A 19,298-nucleotide genomic window follows, 5' to 3' on the forward strand; every position below is an offset into this window, starting at 1 on the left:
TTGTACGGCTGCATTGGCATAGTGTCACACAAGACTGGATGCTGCTGGATGCTTCTAGACGCTACCCACGTGTGTCATCAGTCTTTGTTCAGCCTGCATGTGCATCTCACGTGTTATCGCGGACTGTGCTTTACCCTATATTATTTGCTTATATAACACAATTTTGCCACAATTCGGCGTTCTTTAGGAACTCAACTACCACGTTATAGAACACTGTATTTTAAACTTAAATATACACACTATTCTGAATGATAGGTCGCAAACAATTGGAGCACATCAATGACCCTTCACCATAGCCCTTCATGTGCTACGAAGAAGGGCCACTTCTCCAAAATGTCACCTTATTTTTTAATATTTAGAGCCACAGTGTTATTGACAAATGTGTTGCGTTTGTACTTGTGCATCATTTGCCAATGCAGTGTCACCAAATAACGAATTGAATGCATCAGCGATTGTGATTTCCAGTGTATTTTTTTTTCAAATTCACTTGTTTCTGTAAATACTTTCTTTTTATTGTGTCATTTTCAGTTTCTCTTACATTTAAGTCACGTGAACATCTTTTCTGATCAACTGGCAATCTGCACGTCCTTTTGACTTGACCGACCTTCCGTCCCTCCTAACCAGCCAGCCAGCAAAACTTTAAATTTGATATCAAGCCTTGTCTCTATCTACCAGTCCCTTGCTTTCTCTTTACTCTATACTGCAATCTTGATTTGAAGCTTTCGTGACTGCAGGAATCCATACTCTTTGTTTCTTTCGGTAAAGTCACGTAGGTAGAAAAATGTATGTCGGTGTTTCACTTTGTCTCAGTTTCAATCTGTACCTCTATTGCTATGACCCATCTACTACCTCTCCTATATTCTTCTCCTTCCACTGCGTTTCTCTCTCTCTTTCCTCCACCTGTCTCCTCTCCATTCCTCCCCATCTCTTCCACCTTCTTCTAGAAGCCGGCTCAAAGCTGTGAGATTCTGGTGACGCCATAACCCAAATGTTTGCAGTCACATTACTACTTTGCACTCCAATTTGCGCGCCAGCCAGATAGGAATCCGGACAGGAAGCCAGCCAGATATATTTTTTCGAATATAGTATGAAACTGAAAATGTTTGTAATGTGAAGTATGCATTGTTCAATGATCCCTCACTTTAGGCAAATTATAATTTGGTTGATTATGACATGTAGTTAACTCTCAATTGACAATGTTAAATGAAGGTGGCTGTCAGGCACATAAGTAATGTTAGAAGTTAAAACTGAAATACAAACGAGTTATATTGGCAGTGGAGAACAGGCAGAGTGGTGAGTAGAAGCACGTAAGATGAGAGTGTGAGGAGAGAGAGAGCAAGAGGTGGCCCATAGAATGAGCGAGACGTGAGTGGTAGAATTTAGTCAGCACAACAGTACTTGTTCCAAGGTCGAGAATCAATAAGAAAGAGAGGCTGTGTGGGAATTGAGAGGGAATGGTTTCACAAATGTGGTCTCGAAAAAAGACTAATGCACTTGTGCAAAGGGGCCTGAAACATTTGTAACTGACAGTGTTTAAGTTTAAATGCTAAAGATTATTTCGTTGAATCAGGTGAGAACTGTAGAGACCAAGAGATGAGTCTCAGTTGCAAGAGGGACCTGGGTCACAAAAACGACAAAACAAAATAAAGCAGAGCAGTAAAGTTAAATTTGGCTCAGGTAGATTATTTTTAGACTGATCAAATGACAAATTCAAAATTAAATAACAGGAATATGAAACAATGAACGGCTACATGGTGCTTTCAGTAAATCTGTAAACATAAAGAATGTATGTGATGTCCAACTTCAAGGGAAGTTATAAAGAATGTACGGCTTTGCATTAAATTGTGATTTATAAAAAAAAAATGGTTTCCTACTTCATGTCATGATTGCTGTGTTCTAGGTTTTTATAACACATTCCTGCGGAGGGAGTTGGTAGGAACGTTGGGTTGCTCGGTCAATGGCCAGAGTCAACAGCGGCGTGGTGTATTCCGCATATATGGCCGACTGTGAGGGCGGGCACAAGCCCGCGTGAGTAGGTTAAACGTTGAGTTTTATAAGGGCACCACGGGGTGACCAGCCCCTCCCCACCCAGCCCCAACCCTCTCACCCCCCACCCTGCCCCACCCTCCCCACCCAGCCCCTCCCCTCTCCACCCTCCCCTCCTCACCCCACTCTGCCAATCCCCACCCAGCCCCTCCCCACCCAGCCCCTCCCCACCCTCCCCTCTCCACCCAGCCCCACCCCTCCCATTTTTGGTTGCACGATAGACGGACACAAAAATCCCGTGGGCTGGTGGAACCAGGTGGTTCCTACCAGTATTAGACTTATATAATATATTGGATGTCTCCTTGCAGTAAACCTCTTTTTTATTAATTGTGTAGCTTCATCCATGCACTGTAGATGTAGTGGCTATTTCTCAGTATTTATTTTTGCTCATATAGCATTGTTCCTTTCCCCCCTCCTTTTTGAGTATTCGTACGATACAAGAATGTACAATCACACGAAGTGCAAGCACACATGAACACACCGAAATATACACAGATACAGATGCAGTGACGCATGCATGACAAGGATAGCAAGGTCATGACTCAATGTCTTTATAGGCAGCAGTATCTATTACAGACAATTGAGCACATAACCTTAGTATCCATTTAACCAACTCCATTCATGCTGAGTAAAACATTCAAGATTCATTAAAAAGTAATGATTTCAAGATGTGGCATTTCTATAATTTGTATGCAAATGCAAGCAGTATGGGAGAGTTTCTGTAAAAAGCAATACATAACATGATGGTTATGATTAAATATGTTTTGCTTGTGTGAAGGTCAGCGTACGGCATGGGCAGAAAACATTTAAATCTCAAAACTCATTTTCAAGAGGGTTCACCTTAGGAGTTTTGGGCAGTTTCGTAATGCATGCGGAAAAAAACAGTCCCATCCAGAGAAAATTATACTCATTGAGGATAACACTCACGAACTAGTTTAGAAAACTTGCTATGCTGCCAACTATAGGTCACCTCGAATATTCCTGCAGGTGGGTGACACACAAAGATGAGGTCCACGCAATTCACCAACCCAGTCTCAACAGCACCAGACAGTAGGCATTCACTGCTGCGCGGTTGCAGATTTGGAGGACACATTGCAGGATTGTGTCCGGCACCTCCGCAGCAACACGCGGCGTGTGTACGGCTGACTGCATTGCAGTACTCAATGGAAAACACAGCGATCGTTGCATTGCAGTGAATGAAAACGTTTTTTTAAACATAGCAAAGTTCGATGGCGTAGCGTGGTTGGCTTGGGGCCCATAGGACCCGATTGGACCCCTATTATTCACTATTAATCAGCTTAACTTCCGCCCCTGACTCCACACACCACCCCCCCTGCATCCTAAAGGATGTTATTATTCAGCTTAACTCAGCTTAACTACTAATCAGCTTAACACCGGCCCCCCCGACTCCACACCGGCCCCCCTACATCCCAAAAGGATGTTACTAATCAGCTTAACTCAGCTTAACTATTAATCGGCTTAACTTCCGCCCCCAAGTCCACACACGCCCCCCCTCCCCTGCATTTCAAAAGGATGTTACTAATCAGCTTAACTCAGCTTATCTATTAATCGGCTTAACTTCCGCCCCCAAGTCCACACACTGTCCTAAAAGGATGTTATTAATCAGCTTAAATCAGCTTAACTCCCTCCCCCGACTCCGGACGCCCCCCCCCCCTGCATCCCTCCTCCCAGGCTCCTTCCCTCCTTTTACCCTATATAATCCCTTGTCACAAATAGCTCTCTCTATTCACTACAGTAATTTTGCTGTGGCTGTTTCACCTGATGACGGAAACTTGTGTTGCCTCCGAAACGTCGTCATTTAATTTAGTCATTTTCATCTTCTTGGTTCTATCGGTAAAGTCACGTAGAAGGGAAATAATAAAATAATAAAAATAAAACATAATAAAATAATTCTCACAACGTTTCGGCCACAACGCAAGCAGCCGTCCTCCGGTGAAGAACAGGTCTGTCGGAAAGACAGCGTCTGAATGAAACACCACCAGGCTTGGAGCGTATATTTAAGCTGGGTTGGAGGGGGAAGAGCGCCTTGACAAAATAATTTGCATATCAAGAGGAATTAAGCATATTTATCTTGATATGGAATTTAGCATATTTCTCTTGATATGCAAATTATTTTGTCAAGGCGCTCTCCACCCTCCAACCCAGCTTAAATATACGCTCCAAGCCTGGTGGTGTTTCATTCAGACGCTGTCTTTCTGACAGACCTGTTCTTTACCTGAGGACGGCTGCTTGCGTTGTGGCCGAAACGTCGTGAGAATTATTTTATGATGTTTTATTTTTATTATTTTATTATTTCCTTTCTACGTGACTTTACCGAAAGAACCAAGAAGATGAATCCCTGCAGTCACGAAAGCTTTAAATCGAAATTTAGTTATTTTAATTTTCATTTTATTTTTCATTATTATTTTTATTTTTTATCTACGTGACTTTACTGAAAGAACCAAAGAGTATGGCTTTGTTTGCATTACTTTTTTCGGTTTTGGCAGTGGAAACAGCGCTTTTGCAGACTAAGTGATTTTTACTTATTTTAAAACTTATAAATTAATTTGATTAACAGCTATTTCGGTTAACACTACTTTTCGTAGAACGGATTAAAAACGTTAACCGAGGCACTACTGTGTTTCCTCCCTCTGCGTAGCCTGGCATCAGGGCCCCCTCTGGCCTATGGGGACTCGGTTGAGTTGCACCTCTTGCGCACTTGATATCTACGCCACTGCTATAGTTCATTATTTTTAAATCCTTTATATTAAGTTCGCTTGCTTGCTTGCTTGCGTGCTTGCTTGCGTACTTGCTTGCTTGCTTACGACCGTGCAAATCTTTTGGTCGTTTTTTAACCCACTTCCCGTGATCCAATCGAGCTGACATTTTCCACACAGACTCGTTCGTGAAAAAAAATTCCCAAAATTTTACACTGTTTAGGGAAAACTAATTAAATATTTAATTACCAATTGCTTAATACTGGCAGACCCATAGGTGGCAGCCATCTCAAGCCAGAGGACGAGAAGACTCTAGCCGCCACGCATATAAAGGATTTATAGTGAAAATCTTTGTTTTTACGGGTTTATTTGTTCATCTTGCTCACTCTGGCTTTGAGCTGGTCAAATCTTCGTTTGCCAGAGAAGAAAATCCTTTTTATACTTGGCTTAAAAACAGTTTACTTCACACAAACGGTGTGCCCTCACCAAGTGGTAAGGAATTTACAAATCCAAGGGATGATGAAGGTGATAATGGATATAGGCGGGGTGGGGGGGGGGGTATTTCTAACTAGCCAAGTGGCTCTGGGAGAGCGAGCGACCCTCTATCGGATGGTTGCGAGTTTTTTGGGGCCGATTAAATGGATACGACTTTGTGAGGAAGTCAACAGCGGCTGTCTTGTGGAGAGTGTTGGCTCCGCCATAGGAATGTGGAACTTCTGCTGCTGGCTTTTTGAGATGAGAAACACCTCAATACGCTGTTAAGCAGGGAATGTTCAATGTTCGCATGAATATGGGCCGTGGGCATATGGATTGTAGCCTAATTGGCCAGCATTGTAGGTGGAATTTACTCACGGGAATTGTGATTGTGAGTGGATTGCCTTTGGACTTGAGCGACGAACGGTCTCTCTTAGACTGATGGTATGCAAGAAATGTCACCTGGAACTTTTTTTGCAGCTGAAAAGCATTAACATTGCAACCTTCTGCAAACAGAAATCGTGTTATTGATGGCTGGGTTGATTCTCACCTGGTTATAAACCCACCCACCTTAATACAGTCGTTTTATTTAATGCCACTTTATGACCAGTATTGTGCCAGGGTTGCCATCTGTTCGGGTTTGGCCCAGTGCAGTCCAGGAATTGGCATCTGTGTTTGGGTGGCAGGAATTGACTCCCACCGAGATCTGGCACCGGTAGTGAACTTTGTTACGACGTACTGTACAGTAGGTTTGATATACCTAGGCTGACTGGGAAATATACGTCCGAGTTTGTTCTGTGTAAAAGATGGCAACCCTCTATTGTACAGAGATCTGTTTTTTTTTACTCTTTGTTGTTACAATATGGCATGTTCAAAAGCATGCTCAAATAAGGTTGAATGGTCGCATTGTATTTTGGTTTCATCTTTCAGCCTTCAGGCCTTAAAATACCAGATATGAAGCAAAAGAGGATGTGGGTACTGCAGATCCTGATCTTGATGGATAGCTGGATTCTCTTTTTCTAGATAGAGCTGTTGAGGGCATCCCTTGGCCATCTCCTGCAATGAGATCACAGCATGACGCAGCTGGACCCAGCCAGGCTGTTGGAGTTGGGGAAGTGGGTCATCCCTTCAGCATTTTCTGCTTCTACTGCAGGTATAGTGGAAGTCATATAAATTACGGGGGAGATTATCTGTCCCTTATTTTCCATGCAAATATAAATCTTTATTCAAATGGCCATACTTCCTCTGTACAGCCTTGCTGTAAAGAAGGTACTCTATCTGATTTCGGGATGGAGTGAAGCATTGTCTATTCCGAAGGAACGATTCATAACTGTTAACTTTCCATATCACATGTGTTGGATGTATGTTTAAAAATTGGTCATATTGGTTTCTATTCACATATTTTTTCCTTTTATTGTTACACATGTATAATAAGTACATCTCTTTCCTGCCCAGTTTATTTTCCATCAGTGAGCCTTTACAAAATTAATGTATGCGGTTACAACTCACATAATTCCATGTATATATAATTTACATTATGGAAAATATTTGTTAGATATTAATATCAGGATGCTTACCACCGAAGTTTCATCTGGAAAATTATTTATGTATTATGATGTAATGACTGCTTATTTCTAAATGTGTTATGACATATAGGGTGCGGGGACAGTGAATGAATAGTATTCTATACAATATAATTCAGTCGGCTGCGGTATATTGTGTCTGTAGTGGCTACCAGGATCATGCAAACATACATGGACGGGAATAGTGTATCCAGGACACTGAGGTTGTTTTATCTCCGAGCTCAGAAATTGCTCACGTACGTATGTATGTTGAGCTTTTTTCGCACCGTACGTAGCCAACCTTTGATTACATCAAGCAGAGCAGTGCCGCTTATAATTTAACATTGATGGGTGTGAGTTGAATGTTGAGGGTTTAAAAAAAAGGTTTTAGTGAGCCTCTTGTTACTTCTCATGACGTCTTGAGTACACTCTTACCCTATAGTCGCCAGTGATGTACACAATGGAACTGTGAATATTTGCGGTTGTTTCGCTGCTATGTTTTTGTACGGTCAAAACATTTCCTAAAAACACGTTGAATGAGGGCAACATTACACAAATTCTTCAGTGTAATTAACATACCTTTTCAAGTAATTTCGAAATTAAATACATCAATTACCATACACTAAATTCTTATTGATTTATCGTGCATTGCTACAATTGATTTGCCATTCCTAATGAATAATTAACAGCGCAAATATTAATCTATGATACATTTTATTAACGTACTGTATTGTTTAAGGGTCGCGAGTTATTTACAGTTTGGATTGGAAGTGAATTGCACGTGGTGACCGCATGACTAGCATGGTGAAGTATGGTCAACCCCCGGTGAGAAGGTCCTTATCCGGCAGTAGATTGACAAAAGGGCTGTACTTATGTAGTGCTGAACTTTACGCAAACAACTTCTTCTTTTCTGTCGTCACTTTTATTACAAACCCTTCACATTCAACACCCGTAACTTCGGCGTTATTATCCACCTCCGTCGTCCGCTCGCTGCACTCCGCTCGCCTCGCTCGCTCCGCTTCCTCCGCCTCGCCGTGTCTCTCCCCGACTGTCCTCTCTCTCTGCTCCGACTGACTGCTCTGACTATCTCTCTCTCGGTGTCTCCATCTCACTCTGCTTTGTTCCACTCTTCTCTGCTTCACTCTGCTCTATCTCACTCTGCTCTGTCTCATATCTTCTCTCGTTCCCTGTTCCACTGTTAGCCTGCTCTATCTCTCATATCTTCTCGTTCCTTGTTTCACTGCTAGCCTGTTTTATCTCTCATATCTTCTTCTCGTTCCCTGTTCCACTGCTAGCCTATTCTATCTCTCGTATCTTCTTCTTGTTCCTGCTCCACTGCTTCTCCCCGACCATCTCTGTCCAGCTCCCAGCAACATCTCCCCGTCCCTCTCTCATGCTCCCGTATATATCCCTGTCCTCATTAATTACCAATTAATTAAGCGGCGTCCCCCCCCTCCCCCGACGCCCCGCGCCCGCGGCCCCGCCGCCACCTGCTCCCATCTCCAGACTTGCTGGCGTCACCCTGCACCTGCTACATCCACCATCCAATCACCGCCACGCACCACTTAATGGACCGTCTCCCTCCGGCCGTTAACCTCCCAGCAACACCTGTTTGCCGTGACGCGACCCCACTGTCCATAAAATAATTAGCCGTCCCGGCTACGCACAAGCAACACAACGCCTCGATCAGTGGACAGGTGAATACGTGCAACAATCAACAACACAACCAACCAAGGGTCCAACCAACAATGGCGTCCCACAATAACAACTTCTGTGTAATGTTGCAGTCGTATCTTCAACGGAGAGTCCTTCCTCCAGAGCGGGTTCCAGCAGCCGTCCATCACCCCTGAATGGGCAGACAGGGGACAAGGGTGGGGAACGCTCCCTCATCGACACAGAGCTGCATCCCGCCCTCGATGCGTGTCCACCCTCGTGACAGGGATCATCAGCTGGTGTGATTGCATCCCGCTTCCGTGTGTCTCGGGGCGGCTCCCGAGGTTGCGTCTGGCCAACTGGCTCACGGCCAGAGAACCTGCCAGAAAGCCTCTTCCGAGTCAATAGTGGCGGTCCTGCAGGCACACAGGGGACAGACTGCTGAGGCGCGTTCACATGCAACCATACCACAGGTTCGTCAGACACATCCAATACAGGCCACTCCGGGATGGGAGATGACGCATCATATGGAGGCACACATTTCTTAAGATGCGACGGGTGAACATGCCATAGGCGCCGGCCGCAGCAAATTCATAAACTCTAGTCCAGACGAGTTTCTACAATATCAACGGGACCTTTCCAGGGTCGATGGAACTTCAGAGATGTGCCCACTGGCACCATAGGGCAGTGCAGCCAAACCCTGTCCCCCACACGCCAGGGCTCTCGCGGAGACTGTGTGCTGTGCAGGCGTTTATTGGCAGCCTGCCGTCTCGCGGTGTTACCCAACGAGGCCTCTCTAGCCTCCTTCAGATGGTCTAATACCACCTGCATGGGGGCAGGTACCGCCGACGACTTCCGCCGCACTTGCACGCCCAACCTGACCAGGGCTGGGGCCTCTGGTTCCCGACCGTACATTAAATAGAATGGCGAATACCCCGTCGAGGCATTGAACAAGTGCCATCACATTCGACGAACCCGGCCCAGCTCCCAAAACACGATGCACTCACGCACCCCATACAACATTTCCGTGCGACTTGTCCAAATGAGTGGTTACAGGGTGATGCGGCACGGATGAGTGATGTGGAGGAAACGGCCGTGTATTGAATGTGTCTCGACTTGCCTGTGAACCTCGGAACGGGGGAAATCCACGGTTGTAGTCGTCCGGCGCTCTTGGAAAAGCGCCCTTGCGTCGCCAGCAGTCACAAGCGAGATGCCCTCACCGTCCGCACTTGTAGCATGCACGAAGAGCGCCACCTCCATACCCCCCGGGGCGGCAGGGCGGGTTCGCAAGCGGCTGACCTCTCGCTGCTGTAACCGGTCGCGGCTCCTCCACCTCCTCTGGGCACCCGGACACGCTGGCGCACATCACCAGAGGCTGCGCCACTGCTGCCGTCGTTGCGGAGATCTAGGTTAGTTTGGATGTTCCTTGCTATCTGCAAATACGACATGCCATCGTCGCTGTTGCTGGGAAGCGAAAGGACAACCCGCAGCTCTTTTGCCATCAGCAGCAGCTTCTCCTGGGCCAGAGAGTTAAGAGTGGCTCGGTCCATCGCCGGGTAAGCCGCCTGGCCGAGGGCCAACAGTGCGCTGTGGTAAGCGAGGGGAGACTTCGTGTCCTCCCACTTCCTTAACTGAAATTTTCGCTTGGCGACTGACCGAGGCTCGTATATGGCCTGCATTGCCACGAATGCCCCTGCCAGCGATGAGCGGTCGTTAGCAGGGAAGCCGTAGAACGCCGCCAGCGCGTCGTCATCCAGGGCCATCGGCAGGGTCCGTAGCGCATCGCTGTCCGCCCAGTCGAGCGATTGATACACCGCTCGGAAGCGCCGTGTAAATGCTGCCCAGATGCCGACCCTGGCCTCGAAGTGCTCCACATGTAGCCGGCCCCGTGAACCCGGGGGTGGCGACCCCGGCACCCCAGCGGCATCCGGCTCCGTTCGCGGCGTGGTGGGAGTCGCGGCCGTGTCGTCAGCCACCACCGGTGGCGCAGGAGCGGGCAGGGGTTGGCCCGACAGCGTCGGCAACGCCATTTCCGTCGCTGTTAAGAGGTCGAACGCCGCCATGAGCGTCGCCAGCCTGGCCTCCCACTGGGCCATGATGGCTCTCCATTCTTGAGCCGGGCTTGGGGTCTCAGCACCGCCTGGTCCGCCCTCCTGCGCCGAAGGCACCCGGTGGTCCAGGTCCGCCAGGGGAGCGGCAACCTCTTGCCCCGATGCGGGCACCACGTCCCCATCGCTGCTGTCGCCTGACGATTTCTTCGACATATCGGCGCGGTTCAGCAGTCACTACCGACACCAAATGTAGTGCTGAACTTTACGCAGACAACTTATTTTTCCGTCGTCACTTTTATTACAAACTCTTCACATTCAAGACATGTAACTTCGCCGCGATTGTCCGCTCGCCGCGATTGTCCGCTCGCCGCGATTGTAGGCCCGCCGCGATTGTCCGCTCGCCGCGATTGTCCGCTCGCCGCGCTCCGTCTCATATCTTCTCTCGTTCCCTGTTCCACTGCTAGCCTGTTCTATCTCTCATATCTTCTTCTCGTTCCCTGTTCCACTGCTAGCCTGTTCTATCTCTCATATCTTCTTCTCGTTCCCTGTTCCACTGCTAGCCTATTCTATCACTCGTATATTCTTCTTGTTCCTGCTCCACTGCTTCTCCCCGACCATCTCCGTCCAGCTCCCAGCAACAACTCCCCGGCCCTCTCTCACGCTCCTCGTTTCCCCCCCCCCCCCGACGCCCCGCGCCCGCGGCCCCCGTCGCCACCTGCTCCCATCTCCAGACTTGCTGGCGCCACCCTGCATCTGCTACATCCACCATCCAATCACCGCCACGCATCTTACAACCACTTAATGGACCATCTCCCTCCGGCCGTTATCCTCCCAGCAACACCTGTTTGCCCTGATGCGACCCCACTGTCCATAACACACACGTGTTTCCAATTCCCCCTCTTGGCGCGAGTTAATCCACTACACTTAAACACACTGCCACCAATGCTGTTGATGGTACCACATCTTTCCATCACATCTGCTAATTCCCATGACCATCAACAACACACAATGCTGGTTCAGTGTGGTTTTCGTCAGTGGTTCAGTCTCTTGGTTTCTAACCTCTGGGTGCAATCTGCATTGCCTTTTTTGGCAGCATGGTCTGCTAACTCAGTTTTACAGCCACAAACAGCACACAGATTCAGATCTTGATAACGGTGTGATGTTGGTGTTTCATGGAAACCTATCAGTGCTGTATACGTTTGTGGTCTCTGTGGTTGCGCTGATAGGATATAGGTGGAAGCCACTCTCCAATCTTGCGGGTGAGAAAGTGGAGTGGTGGCATAGTGATTAGCTAACGAGGGATATCAGGGATGAACGATATTTAAATCCAGTGCTGGATGCCTTCTTCTTCCCCCAATGCACACTGACCACTGTGGTCATATATGGCCAAACAATCCCCAAGACTGACACGGCATAGAAAGGCCACCTTCATACATAGTGGATTGACAAAAGGACCGACATCATTCAGTTTGTGGCAGGAAACAGTTTCCACATAACAGCCAACTTTTACTTTCAAAAACATTTCAGTTTTTCTTGTATGAGTTTAGAGCAGTGCTTCTCAAACTCGTTCATTCCAAGAAACTCACTTGCCAAGAAATTCACTTTCCAAGAAACTCACTTTCCGAGCTAGCTCGATCGTCGCGCGCACGCTTTTTCCCCAACTGCGCATGGAGTGACCAAGGGAGGAGTTGAGAGGGCCTTGGGAGAGCCGGCACAGGGTCGGCACTCATGGCTGTCTACTGCCTAAGTTCACGGCAACAATGGAGCAGGGTGGGTGGTCTGGGGTGGGGGAGGTGTGGGGGTGTTGGGTGTGGGAGGTGTGGGCGGTGTATGATGGGGGGTGCGAAGCACTGGTCTAGAGGACGATGCGGTGAAATATGTTTTAATTGTTTAAGCTGATACATTGAAATTATTTTGATCCATGCCCTCATTCTAATATACTTGTAAATAATGTGACACATGTTTTGCACGACTCATTATACATACAAAAATGTTGATTATTGAATGATTTTAGGAGTCCATGGTAACTATTTTCAGGTGACTCATCTTATCCGTGAAAAAAAACCAGATAATCAGAAGATGTGTATGTAGGTGTAGTATAATAATTTATTGTAGTAGTGTGGGAAAGTGTAGAGGTGTGGTGTATGGTGCTTGACCTTCAGCAGAATACAGATGGTGAAAGCGGCAACAATTGGCATCCTCCTCACAATTGTCGTAATTATAATCTTCATCATCTTGTCACTGTCATCCTTGTATCGTACACTCCTGCTACATAAATCCACGGAGCACTCCGTATGTACCTTCCACCATAGGCTATCATATTTTTTTTAGCAATGCGTTCCGCAAAAGCTCACGTCTCTCAACAGTCAGTGTGGCGTCTAAACGTACGCATGTTCTCCGATCACCGTGTTTCTTGTCTCTTCAGTGTAATTCCAAAATGCACCTTTCTGTCCTTATATCGCACACTTCAGATTTTGTTCAATTGTCATCGTCAATATTAGCTGAAGAAATACAACAATGTAACTGGTATTTGCTGGAAAATCACCTGCAAGTGACGAAATTGGGATTACACAAAAGCAGCATCACCCCCTACCGCAAAAATGTTGCAGGACCCTCCTGATACAGGATCTTGGGAATCAGTGAGGCTTTCTTGGATAATAAACATAACAATAAATAAATGAACATATTTATGATTTGTATTTCATAGCCGGTAGTACGCATTCCTAAAAAATAATACTTCCAAGGACAACCGCATGTTGCTGGGTGTTACAGAATCATTCATATGCATGCCTTTTTTACCTTGTTAACAGCAACAGTAGCAGCACCATCAGTAGCAGCACCAGCGTTGTGTTTAATTATTTCTGTGTCATTATTATCAGACGCAGCAGAAACCGTCATGACTATTATCGTCAACGAAAACCATATAATTATTATCAGCAGCAGCATTTGCTGCAGTCGGGTGCTGTGATTCAGCACTTTTGGGCCCAGCAAGGGCTGGTGGTGGTTCACGCAGATCTATGGAGCCTCCAAACCCTCTCGACTCTGAGATGGTGAGGAGACGATGGCAGCACAGCAAGCGGGTACTTGAACACGTCTCTGCAAAGCACTGAGCGGTATCGTCTATTGCATGTGTGAGCTTTGTCATGGACTCCAGTGTCCACCTACGTAAAAAATACTCAATGAAACACGCTTGGGAGTCGGTGAAGGATTACTGGATAAATCACGTGATCATCATCAGTGGCAATAAAAACAATGACTTGCTCATCATTATTATTGTTCTTTTGGTAAAGTCTATGGGATGGAAGGTGTGGTGGAAGCCAGGCATTCAGGTCGACATTCACACTCTTATTCATCACGGGTAATTGGAAAAATGTAAGTGCCCAACAGAACCACTGATACGAAATGCCTCTTATCTGAGTATAACACGTATAATAGTAAGACTCGAACCACGGATAATGGAAGCTTTTCACATGAATTAGAGAGCAAAAAATAATAAGTTTCAGTTGATGAGGTTGCAGATGAGTTTCAGTACATTAATGCAGTCCGAACTGCATACATATATACAATTACAGGGTTTTCAATTATCTTAAAGTGCATTGCGGTACATCATACATGAGAAAAATGTAGGTCTCAGGGTATAACTGGTGACATGGTTGGAGCAGTAGAGGACTCAAGGATGACGAGAGACTGTCAACAAGGGTGGACTTGAAATGGGTAGCAGGAATTTCTACGGGCAATTCCTACACAAGCCAAGTGTAATATTTTGGACACGTGGGATTATTATTACGTATAAATTAAGTATAAGCATCACCTTCAAGTTATTATCCAAATCATATGATGAAAGCAACACAAGGAATGTACATGTGTGCAGCATTGTTATGGGTGGAGGCAGGATTGTGCGGTGCTGAGAAGCCTGATTCATCTGCCACACGGAGGGAGGTGCAGCAGCAGCAGCAGAGAGCCTTGTTGAGCGACCTGAGCTGAGAGTGAGTGTCCGCAAGCCTCCACAGCACCGCACGCTGAGAACCACTGGTTGGGGCACGACATCCACTGGCACCACCAGGTGATAAGAGGCGGTTAACACGGGGGGCTCGATGTCTGCAGTGGCCCAGGGAGGCTCTTGAGATCACGGCCACCACTGTGACACACGTGCTTGAGTGGCATGTTGTGAAAGGTGACATGCAGAGAAAAACAAGCAGTGTAGAAAGTGTAAGCAAGGTCACCCCACAAACCTCGTAGGCCACATATAAGCTGTGAGTTCATGTTTTTTTTCCCTCTTAAAACTATAGGTAATTCATTTATCTTTAAATTATAAAAACAATTATCTGATTAGACTATTAATAATAATTTTAAAAACGAATATAGTATGATGCTTTTACTGTTGAGGGCTCTGGATGTGGAGCCAGGTAAAAGTAGCTGGAGCTGGAGCGGCCGAGTGGAGCGGCTCTTGAGCTGGAGCCAGCAAAGCCGGGTGGGGCACTGCCAACTCGAGTACCCAACAAGCACACGTTTTGGAACCACTGCAATAGATACAAAAAAAATCAGACAATATGTCTCCTTCATATATCTGTTCATCAACATACAACATACAATATAGTATTTGTTTACTCTTCCCGTCAACCACAATACTTTCTGGGAATGCATATTGTCGGTAGCATTGGCTTAATGCAGAGGTCCTCAAACTTTTTAAACAGGGGGCCAGTTCACTGTCCCTCAGACCGTTGGAGGGCCGGACTATAGTTAAAAAACTATGAACAAATTCCTATGCACACTGCATATATCTTATTTTGAAGTGAAGAAACAAAACGGGATCAAATACAATATTTAAAATGAAGAACAAGTAAAGTTAAATCAACAAACTTGCCCGTATTTCAATGGGAACTATGGGCCTACTTTTGGCTAATGAGATGGTCAATGTCCGGTTCCATATTTGTCACTGCTAGTCGTAACAAGTGATGCAAGTGTGCATCCGTTAGTCTAGATCTGGTTGGAGATTTCAAATGTTTCATTCTGGAAAAAGTCTGTTCACAGACATAAGTGCTGCCAAAGATGGTTGCCATTTTGAGTGCATGGTTCCTGAGATGAGGATATGTCTCAGAGGGGAGAGATGCAGATAAATTATGAAGGCTGCTTGACTTGAATGCGTCTTTCAGAGAGTCACAATTCTGCAGTTCAGCCAGTTCCATTTGGTAAATTGTATCCACATTTTCAATGTCAATAGAAAATGGGTTACGAAAAAGCTGTATGTCCTGTTCATGGAGATGAAGCTCTTTAAATCTAAATTGGAACTCCTTTTGCAATTTTTCCAGTGAATCCACACATGTTTTGTTTGGGAATTGCAACCAATGGTTTTTCTGCTAACAGATTTTGAGTTGTGGGGAGATGGCAGAAGTTTTCCTCCTTAACTTGTTTGATGAGGAGGCCTAATTTTACTTCAAATGCTTTGACATGTGATTACATATCACAAAGGAGCTTCCCCTTTCCTTGAAGTTGCACATTGAAACTGTTGAGTAGCTCTGTTACATCTGTCAGAAAGGCAAGGTGCCATTTCCATTCTGCATCATTGAGCTCTGGTACTTCTTTGTTTTTTGAAAGCAGAAAAGCTGTAATCTGTGGAAGTAAGTCATAGAAACGTTTCAAAACTCTCCCTCGACTCAGCCAACGGACTTCTGTGTGGTACAGAACATCTTCATCGTCAACATTTAGTTCAGACAGAAATTCCTGAAATTGTCTGTGGTTTAGTGCATGAGCTCTAATGAAGTTAACACAAGATACCACAATTTTCATAACAGAGTTCCACTTCAGTGATTTACTACACAGCGCTTGTTGGTGGATGAGGCAGTGTATGGCTATTGGATGAGAATGGTTATGTTTGTCCATCTCTTGGTTAATGCGAGCAATTACTCCTTTCTTAGACCCCACTATGCTAGGAGCACCATCAGTTGTCACACTGGCTAGTTTAGCCCAATTCAGCTCCAAACCATTCACAGTTTGGAAAACCTTTTCATATATATCCTCTCCTGTAGTTGTTCCTTTGATGCTTTGCAGTGCAGCAAGCTCTTCTGTGACTTCGAAATAGTCATTCATCCCACGAATAAAAATTAGAAGTTGTGCAGAATCACGAACATCATTGCTTTCGTCGAGTGCCAAGGAAAAATAGGAAAGTTTTTTTGTGGAGTTTTGCAAATTCTGATGCAAATTGTCTCCCATTTCTTCAATCCTCCGTGTAATTGTAGGTCCTGAAAGAATCACTGTACTAAATAAATCGGCCTTCTCTGGACACATCTCTTTGGCAACAGAAAGAAGGCATTCTTTAACAAATTTTCCCTCCACGAATGGTCTGCCAGTGCACGCTATTAGCTTGGCAACTTGCAAACTTGCTCGCAGTGATGAAATATTTAGCTGCTTCTGCTTCACAAAAGTATTTTGCTGAGTTGTTAATGTATTTTTCAGTTTTAATATTTTATCTTTTCTCACTTCTCCGACCAAACAATCATATTTATCTTTATGTTGAGTTTCATAGTGTCGACGTAAATTGTATTCTTTGAACACAGACACTATATTCTGGCATATCAGACACACAGCTCTTTCCTTGTACTGCATGAAAAAGTAATCATAAGTCCACTGTTCTTTGAATATCCTACACTCCGAGTCAATTTTTCTCTTTCTTGACATCAGTTTCCTAGGGAGTCAAAATTGATATTAGTAAAATACCAATATATATATACAGCGCTACAAAAACAATATACCAGCAATAACTTTGCCCACACAGAGACATACAGACTGCACTGCCCATCAATGCAGTCTGATTGGGGGAACTCCGCTTTTACCCCAGTCTCACACTGGTGCGGGTGCCATTAAAAAGTTAATTACACCTGCAGTTTTGTTCACAGATCGCAGTACATCCCCAGCACACAGGAATATCACTGGGAGTGGAGCCGAGGGGCAAGTGAGGGAGCTGAGGGAGGGACAGCCAGTCAAGCGCAGCCAGGGGAGGGCTGGCAGCCTTAGGCCTGGGGGGCAAGTCCAGTCAATTGGCCCATTGAACCATTCACCAGCACAGCCCAATGAGTGCCCACCGCCGCAGCTCAATCAGTGCCCACCGCCGCAGCTCAATCAGTGCTCACCAGCGCAGCCAAATCAGTGCTCGCTACCGCAGCCCAATCAGTGCCCACCACCGCAGCCCAATGAGTGCTCACCAGCGCAGCCCAATTAGTGCTCACCAGCGCAGCCCAATTAGTGCTCACAAGCGCAGCCCAATTAGTGACCATGAGCCGGATAAATGTCCTCGGCGGGCCGCATGTGGCCCGCGGGCCGTAGTTTGAGGACCCCTGGCTTAATGCAAGCAAATTCTGGACTGCTTTTGACATACATAATCAGTCAGGCTGACTTTGACCAATTGTGGGCTTCCATAAAGATATCGTCTATTATTAAAGGGTTTTAATAAGGCAGAAGTTTCAACTGCATGGTGGGAATTTTCACTCTTTACTGTATTCCTTACGTTTCATACTTTAGTATTTTTATTGCTAGGTGGTCAGGTAGCCTGCAGAAAAATGGAGTACTTACAAGAGAAACAAAACATGTCATGTTGTATGCAACGTTTTAAAGTATTTTCCCTGTGAAATGGGAATTTCAAAGATTGTTTTTCCCAACGCCACCAGAATCTCGGAGCATTTTGCGCCAGCACTATCATTTTCAGAACCCGGGGTGTGTTGATATGGAACAGGGCAGCAGGGGTTGGCAACCAAATTAACAAAAAGAGACATTTTTTTAGGATTCGGTAAAAACAAAAGCATACTCTATATTTGAAGAGCCGCAATGTACGTGGTGAAAACGAGACGGTGGTGGTCCTTAATAAATAAGGCACAAAGCAATCCTTAAATTGTTGCATTGTGGCTCCGGAGAAGTGGGTTGCAGACACCTGAACTAGGGTCACCATCCTTTCCAAAGACTAAACCCGGACAATTTCTTAGACGAGGTCTATCAACAACCGTGCGGTAAACAGTAATCAAGTTCAGCACAGTGCCGGTACCAGATCTCGACAAAAATCGCTTCCTGCCACCCAAACACAGACACTGATTTCTCTCCAGGTGAAACCCGCACAAGTGGCGACCCTAATATGAAATCACATGTTGCCTCTCAAGCAGCGATCAGATCTGTTGAAGCAGCTGTGAAGCATGTTCTACAAAGGTGATGAAAAATAAGAATACGTTTGACCCTTTCTGGCAATAAAACAGGTGTTAAGATGTTCAAGCACAAAATATATATCCTTTGCAAGGCATGACGTCTGAATTAACCACACATACTTGTGGCAAAACATGAAAACAAACATGCTCTGATAATATATGCATTGTCTTTGAAACTGATTGGCCTACACCACAGACAGCCATCTTTATGGCCTTTGTCTCACCCACCAGTGTTTCATAGCCACAAAGGTGGCTTGGCACATTTCACAATAAACTTATGTAAGAATCTCAAAATGCATCCTTATTGTAAGCAGTCGATTATGAACACCCCAGGGAATGTTGCATTCTGTGTAACAAAACAGCAACACAGTACAATGTTTATCATGTTTTTAAAAAATGTCTTATTGACAGTTTACAAACAAGTTATATCATGTCTAAATGCTGTTTCCTCAAGTAAGGCATGTAACAAAACAAGTATTTGTCTTCTCAAGGGACAAATGGTGACAAAATAGGCAGTCTCAGTTAACAAAACGAACGTAGCGTTTGTATGTTCCATGCAGCGAAATTTGATGAATTCAAGAAGGAACATATCACTTTAATTAGATTTAC

The 19,298-nt window shown here is 45.4% G+C and overlaps 1 protein-coding gene across 8 annotated transcripts in view; it reads left to right on the forward strand.

Annotated features, from left to right (window-relative positions):
- The window catches only part of LOC144933764 (uncharacterized), a 126,747-nt gene that overhangs the window by 44,520 nt on the left and 62,929 nt on the right, over positions 1-19,298 (forward strand). For 4 of the 8 annotated variants that reach the window (XM_078858841.1, XM_078858842.1, XM_078858837.1 and 1 more), the window contains exon 3: positions 6,261-6,390. The exons of the other annotated variants lie outside the window; for them this stretch is intronic. Coding sequence is in view for 1 of the 4 variants with exons in the window: in XM_078858837.1 (XP_078714963.1) it covers positions 6,299-6,390 (92 nt within the window). In the remaining 3 variants the exon portion in view is untranslated. The remainder of the gene's footprint in view (positions 1-6,260; positions 6,391-19,298) is intronic. 8 annotated transcript variants of the gene reach the window in all.

The sequence above is a fragment of the Lampetra fluviatilis genome, chromosome 8 (genome assembly GCF_964198595.1).
Source record: "Lampetra fluviatilis chromosome 8, kcLamFluv1.1, whole genome shotgun sequence".
Lineage (NCBI taxonomy): Eukaryota > Metazoa > Chordata > Hyperoartia > Petromyzontiformes > Petromyzontidae > Lampetra > Lampetra fluviatilis.